This window comes from Poecilia formosa, unplaced genomic scaffold (genome assembly GCF_000485575.1).
Source record: "Poecilia formosa unplaced genomic scaffold, Poecilia_formosa-5.1.2 Scaffold397, whole genome shotgun sequence".
Lineage (NCBI taxonomy): Eukaryota > Metazoa > Chordata > Actinopteri > Cyprinodontiformes > Poeciliidae > Poecilia > Poecilia formosa.
In genome coordinates, this window is record NW_006800336.1 from 288,610 (window position 1) to 296,510 (window position 7,901).

General features: G+C 38.3%; 1 protein-coding gene across 1 annotated transcript; it reads right to left on the minus strand.

Annotated features, from left to right (window-relative positions):
• Positions 1-112: 112 nt before the first annotated feature.
• Positions 113-6,697, minus strand: LOC103154734 (leucine-rich repeat-containing protein 9-like). Its single transcript, XM_016662990.1, has 7 exons — positions 6,638-6,697; positions 6,413-6,553; positions 6,270-6,333; positions 6,104-6,174; positions 2,475-2,657; positions 1,382-1,537; positions 113-351 (listed from the first exon to the last, which is right to left on the minus strand). The coding sequence occupies exons 1-7, from the start codon at positions 6,695-6,697 to the stop codon at positions 145-147; spliced, it is 882 nt and encodes a 293-aa protein (XP_016518476.1). The 3' UTR covers positions 113-144.
• Positions 6,698-7,901: the final 1,204 nt, after the last annotated feature.

Genomic DNA, 7,901 nt, shown 5'->3' on the forward strand with positions numbered 1-7,901 from the left:
CAGCGACGGATGTAAACATTTACATGAGATTAGATTTGTTTGTTTGTTTTCTCCTTTTTTTCGAAATTGGCGTGTTTCCATTAAGCTAATTCATTTTCGTAATTTCAATTTGCGCAGTGTTTTGGTTGATGGAAACGCAGCCATTTACTCATCCATCTTCCTGGTCCATCGTTGCAGTCTTTCCCTCAGTGCTTCTATCTTCAGCAGTATTTTGCGCTCCACGCTGTTAACGTCCAGCTTTGCTCGTTTAGTAAGAGCGTCTTCGTTCACTTTTCGTCCTTCCAATTCAGTCTCCATCTTACTGCTAGCAGTCCCTGGACTTTGTGTCATCATGGAGAGTTCATGTTCAAGCTAAAAATGACACACAGTGCGGTGAAAATAACGTATTCCTAAAGTGCTTAAAAATAAAACCTATTTTTTTCCACACCAGATCCAATTTATAGTTTGAATCTGGCTTTTTCTTTTTTTAAAAATAAATTACAAATGATAGCTTTTGTTTCACTCATCCCTTATGCGAATTGTACAACGGAGAATTAGGGCCATGCTACGAGAATTTTTGTTAAATTACGAGAAAATAGTCATTATATTAACAGTAAAAACACAATTTTATCAGAAGAACGTATTAAATTACAAGGAAAAAGTCATATTAAAGAGAAAGCTTAGATAAAGTTATCACAATCTAACATATTCAGATCAGTTCGTGTGGTTCTGTCTTCAAAATATACATTCGTTTGCTCAATCGTTTCAAAATTCTGCTACTGATAATACTGCTGACTATGTGTTAAAAGATTTAATATTCCCTTATCTGTATAACTCACAAAATGCTCAGCATTCCTCTTTTTTTTGTGTGATTTTTTTTGTGTAGGAATTCTCATAAAAATATGACTTATTTCTCTAGTGTTAAGATTTTATTCCGGTAATATTTTGACTTTATTCTTGTATTATTTCAACTCTATTGTCATACAAATTTATTCTTGAAACATTATGACGTTATTCTTATGATTTAAGATGACCTGAATTCAAAGTCTAAATAAAACAAGATGGCCGCCCTGGGCGCTCTGACATCTGAACTATGGAAAACCAAGAAGTGCACTGGAGAAAAAAAATCCAGATTTTCCAAAAATTAAATCTTCAAAAACCCAAAAATGTGACAAATTGACCAAATTAGTTTATCATCCAGGATTACTTTTAAAGAGCTTTTGCATTTTTGTCATACACTTGTTTCAAATCATCGTACAAATCATAATGTGAGACAAATATAACTTGAATAAGAAAGATTTCAGAAATACAAGTGGAAACAGCCCAGATCAGTGGAACCAGATGATTAATTTCACCTGTAGGTCAGATGAAGCCGCTGCAATAATTATTTAACAGTGCTTACACTTTTGAGGGTGTGACTGAGAGTCCGGATGCATTCCTCAGGCAGCTTCATCAAACATTTCTTCCTTTCCTGTAGAGCAACCTGGGTCTCTCTCAGGTTCCTTTGAGCAAGGCGAACACGCATGTTGTAATACATCAGTTTCTTCATAACTGCAGACTTCAGAGGAAAGAGGCCAAAATAAAAATAACAATAAAATGTGCGTCAATTAAATGAATCAAATGTTTTGCCTCTCATTAGTTGAAGATTATAGCAATAAACGCTACATTATATCCCCACAGTGCTGTGACTAATGGTTATTTTGGCAATCGATTAATCTGATAAAAAAAAATTGGCATGTTCATCAAATTTTTTATTTAACCACTTAGGACTATTTATACAATATTAGAAATACAAAATAAATAATTTTATTTCTTTTTTTTAATTTGAAACAAGAAAATAAACATTTTATTTCCTAAAATGCAATAATAAAAAATAACTTTCAACATCAACATTTTAACAGAAGACTCAGCCCTTTCTGTTTGACCTAACAACAACACAATGTATGGCTGATCTGTTATAATCAGCCCTACATTGATTATACAACTGATTAATAATTGGAAACGAAAAAGTGATTGATATTTTTTTGTCCTAAATTTTAGCTAAAAATGCCACTTTTCGAGTTCTGTGTAGGACATATTTATAGACAAAGATTATCATTTTATCTTAAATGGCAAATATTTACTTTTTTTTTTACATTTTTGGATTAATCACTGCTAAGACTGTGTTGTTCTTTCAGCATATTGCCTTTTCTTAAGTCTGAATACCTCAGTTAATTAATAAAAAAATGAGTTGATTATTTCAAAAACCGATTAATCACGATTAATCCAATTAATCGTTTCAGATGGGAAACAATTAGTGAATTGTGTAAAATCAACAATGTTCCATCATTCAGTGAGTCTTACACTTTATATCATAATGCAATTTTCTTTTATATGTTCATCTTTAAAATGCCGATGTTTGGTTTCCAATTTATGGTTTTGTCAAGTGTTTACACGCTTAATCACAACCCCATCAACCCACCCACAGATAGGTTGGAGTCTCTCCATCTTAATACCTCAGCAGTATCCTTGATTTGTTTGCAGGAGACATCCCAGTTGTCTAGTCGCTCCAGGCCGGGCATGTGATAAAGGATGTGTATACCGTAGTTGCACAGCTGACACACAGGGTTCGAAGCCGAAGTGGGGTCGTTCAGAGCTAGCTCTTTCAAACGGGGCAAACGGGCCAGGTGGGTCAGTTCCTGTTGGATCAAAACACAAAGACCAGATAGAAGATGAGACTTCTGTTCTCCATCAGGTTAATTTGTTCTTAAAGGTGACCTACACAAAACATCTTTCTTATATTTTTGCACAAAATCATTTTTAGATAAAGAGATTTTATTCTGTCTAGTTTGTGCTGTTTTAGGGCCTCTTCTAAACCAGTTGACTGAACATGCTGGAGTTCCGCTTGGGTTGCTAGGTAACAGGCTGGGCTTGGCTGGGGGTGCTAAGTAACGGCGCAGTGCCCATGTACTGTGACTCAACAAAACAATAAATCAGAATCGGAATTCCTTTTAATGTCACTGAGCAGGAATAAAACACAGCGAAATTTTAAAAATAACTATTCCCAAAGAAACACAGAACAACTGGGATGTTAAGAATAAATTTAATAAGTACATAAATAAATACCTATCAGGTTTTAGATGGATTTGCTGTGTTCAGTGAAACAACAGCTCTTGGCAGAAATTGTTTTTTTAGTCTGTTTGTCCTTGATTTCATACATAGTTCCCAGAAGTCTGCACCGGAAGTGGTCCGTAACATCTTAGCAGGCAAGCGCATGCGCAATGGAAAGCGGACCCATGGCTTCCAAACCAACAAAAAGAAAATATATGTGGACACTCTTAACCAATGCGCGAGAAAATGATACATTAAAATGGCTGCTGTTAGGAACGACCCGTATGAGACGGAGAAGAAAAATATGTGAACAAGCTACCTCAGGTCTCATACTACTGTATAGTTAACTACTCGGTGAACACAAAGAGTGCGTATATCATGGAGGAGTTTTACGGCCTGAAATCTATGGACGCATACAATCAATGCTTAAACAGATTTGTAAAGGACGTTCAAACTCTTCAAGTGAAAAATAAGTTTCCGGTGACCGGCAGAGTAAGTACATACATAGGCTTCATGTCCGTCTTAGCTAGCAGGTAAAAACAACATTAGCTAAGCTAATATTGCTATTTCAACAGTACGTACTACAGAAAAAATCACTTATATTTATCTTAGACAGATGGATATACAGAGGTGAGTAGAATACTCAAAAACTATAATCGAGTAATACTTGTAAATTAAAGTACTTGTTCAAAAATTAGATAGGGACGAGGCGAGAGCTAATTCTAAGCTTGTGGTTTGTTTGTTGTTGTCATAGGAACTTCCTGCCAAGACTCCTTTTTTTTTTTTTACTTTATTTGTTACAGTAAACAACAACACCACTGTGCTGCGTAGCTAAGATGGCTGTTAGCTACAAAGTTCACAGAAGTGTGGTGTCACATGAGAAATATATATTGCCAAAGAACAGCTGGGTGTTTTTTTTTTTTTTCAAGCACTTTGGGGGTTTTTAGAAAAAGTTAAGTACCAAATAAAAATATAAAAACAAACAAAATGTGATTTTTCTGTGTGTGTGTGTGATTTCAGTCAATTCCAGGTTTATTCATAAAACAATACAAATAAATATATTGGTATATAACAAATGTAATTTTAAATTTTGTGCAAACATGGTTTTTAAATCAATGTGGGAACCTGTATGTACCCTGTTTTGCTGGATGCATGCTGGAAACTCAGTCTAAATATCAGAGAGATGCTGTTAGATGCAAAAAGACATTCTTGGAGTCTGCGGTGAAAAGAGATGCCACACTGAGCTGACAAAGGGACTGAGATGTTTTTCTTTGACCCTGCAGTTATTAAACTTGTCTCTGCACAGTCAGACAATAATTACATTCCTGCAAGCGAAGCTGGAGCAGGAGAAAAGGTGAGCTTCGAGAAAAGAGCTGCAGCGTGAAGCCGATCGAATCAGGATCAACAAAAATTTGTGTTCTGTCGAAATGACCTTGTTATGTTAGAAACAACGACTGTGCTTTAAAAAACAAGGGTCTATGCAGCTGAATGCATGTAAAAATGCCAAGATCATGTAAACCTTTAGGAGATTTTAGCTATTTAAATAAAAGTTCTTTATTTGTGAATCTGTGATTAAAAACCTCACTATTCTGCTCAGCAAAATCAGTGTAAAATTCCTGAAATATCGGAAAATCTCATCTAACAAAGACCAAAACAGCTCAGTAGAAAAGTCTAATTCTGGTTTCTAATAAAATAGAGGCATGTAATATGAGCCCCTATATAAAAAGAACAACCTTTTATTCTTTTGTTTTAGACCAAAAAGGTTATTTCACTTCATAACATCTGAAAAATAAGAGAGTGGCACACCTGCTGGTGAGGACAAATTTAAGTCCAGAATGAAGAAGGGAAAAAATATATATATCTGTGGCATAGGTTCAAAAGGTATTGGAAACATTCCTCAGAGAGTCTGGTTCATATTGACATGGTAGCATCGCGCAGTTGTTGCTGTGGATTTGTCGGCTGCACATCCATGATCTGAATCTCCGGTTCCACCACATCCCAAAGCTGCTCTATTGGACTGAGATCTGGCGACTGTGGAGGCCATTCAAGTTCAGTGAACTCATTGTTCAAGAAACCAGTCTGAGATGATTGGTGCTTTATGACATGGCGTGTTATCCTGCTGGAAGGATCCATCAGAAGATGGTATACTGTGGTCATAAAGTGATGGACATGGTCACCAGCAACACTCAGGTGGGCTGTAGCGTTGAGACATTGATCAGTTGGTACTAATGGGCCCAAAGTGCCTGGAAAATATCCCCCATACCCAGGGGCGCAACTACACATTATTCAGGTGGATGCGAAAACATAAATCGGCACTCCTCCCCTCCCCAAGAAGAAAGGTGATTACGTTCTGATGCTCATTTTGATCTACAGTGGATCGTCTTGGCCATGTATACATGCCTAAATGCATTGAGCTGCTACCATGTGATTGGCAGCAGCAGTTGGACAGGTGTACCTAATAAAGTGACCAGTGAATGTACACACACACACACACACACACACACGTTTGTTTTGCTATCTTTGTGGGGACTTTCCATTGACTTCCATTCGTTTCTACAGCCTAAACCTGACCTTTACCCTTTTCCTAACCCTAACCATCACATACCTAACCCTAACCAACCAAAACTCAATTCATACCTTAGCCCTAACTCTGACCCCTGACCCAAAAACAGGGTTTCCCCTCGAGGGGACCAGGCTCCGGTCCCCACGAGGAGCGATTGGTCCCCACAACGTAGTATATGTCAGGAAAATCGTCCCCACAAGGTATTACAAACAAACGCACACACACACACACACACACACATACAAAGACTTGCATCTTTACAAATTACTGGGATGCTGAAATTATAAGCCACACTCCTGTGCTCTTGCTGCTAAAGAAATTATCTGAAAAATCTAAACTGACCAAGACCCCCGACAAATATTTTGAGATGCCCTTTTGTGAAACCAAGGATTTTAATAAGATTTTAAAAAATAAGTAAGCATACTTTTAGGAGAAAGAATCTGAAGGATATGTTTTGGTTTTCAGTCTCACCTTAAAGGAGCTGATCTTGTTCCCGGACAGATTGAGAATCTCAAGGTTGACATTGGGATCAAGGTCGTGGCCTAAAAGAGAGAGAAATGAAACAAATATTCAATTATTTTTTTTCTCAAAAAGCTCCATCAAACGTTACAAAGAGGAAGGGATTCAGCAGGCCCACCGATCTTTTCAATGAAGTTATCAGAAAGGTTTAGTTCCCTCAGATTCTTCATCAAATTCAGGCCCTTTGGGGATAAAGTACAAAGCAGTCAAACAAAACAGAAAATAAAATTCAGGCAGACAGAAACAATTCATTGTTCCAACCTGAATCTTCGTGATGCAGTTATTATTGAGCCACAGATTCGTCACGTTGACTTGCAGCTCTAAATTCTTTATTTCTTGTATCTGATTATCATACAGGTAGAGTCTTTCCAGCAGGTTACAGTTCTGCAGGCCGGATATCTCCTGCAGTAAAGACGAATTATTATCACTCCATGCTGGTAAAATGTTCTGATCTCAACATTTCACCCAATAGAAGCACCTCTTTACAGGATCACAGACAATTATAATTTTGATCATTGGGTTTAGGTCAACTGGTGCTTCAATCATCTCGTCTTTAATTTATATTCATTTGGTTTTGCCCTATTCTATTAATTCTAAGACAATTAATCATGATTAATCAATTTTCTAAACTAATTTAATAATCAATTAATTGCTAAAAAAAAAAGTAAATTTGCTGACAGAACATGTTCAGAGCAAGCTTTGGTCAAAACTGCGAAAATATATACTGNTTGATCAGTTGGTACTAATGGGCCCAAAGTGCCTGGAAAATATCCCCCATACCCAGGGGCGCAACTACACATTATTCAGGTGGATGTGAAAACATAAATCAGCACCCCCTGCCCCCCAAAGGAAGGTTGAAGGAGCGTGGAAAACATACGCTCGCTCTAGACGACAATACGTGAAGGGTAAAACTCGCTACATTTACCTCGTTATGTGTGCGAGGTGAAGGAGCGTAAGGCGTGCTGAAGTGTATGGGAAAACATCTTCAGCGCGCCGCCCCCTCCAGACGGGGTTTTGACACCCCCTCTGGTGATGCGCCCCTATGCGTTGCATGTGCTGTATACCCCCTTTTTGCGCCACTGCCCACTGCATCACCACCAGCCTGAACCGTTGATACCAGGCAGGATGGATCTAAGCTTTCATTTTGTTGACGCCAAATTCTGACCCGACCCTCCGAATCTCACAGCAGAAATTGAGATTTGTCAGATCAGGCAACATTTTTCCAATCTTCTACTGTCCAATTTTGGTGAGCCTTTGCGGACTGTCGCCTCAGTTTCCTGTTCTAAGCTGATGGGAGCAGCACCTGGTGTGGTCTTCTGCTGCTGTAGCTGATCCGCCTCAAGCTTTGACGTGTTGTGTGTACAGAGATGCTCTTCTGCAGACCTCGGTTGTAACGAGTGGTTATTTGAGTTAATGTTGACGTTCTATCAACTCTATCAGTCTCTCCTCCTCTGACCTCTGGCATCAACAAGGCACTTGCGCCCACAGAACTGCCGCTCACCGGATATCTTCTCTTTTTCGGCCCATTCTCTTTAAACCCTAGAGATGGTTGTGTGTGAAAATCCCAGTAGATCAGCAGTTTCTGAAATACTGAAATCAGCCCGTCTGAACATGGAATGGTTGTTGGTGCCAAAGTCACTTGGTACCTTTCTTCTTCCCCAAGAAGAAAGGTGATTACGTTCTGATGCTCATTTTGATCTACAGTGGATCGTCTTGGCCATGTATACATGCCTAAATGCATTGAGCTGCT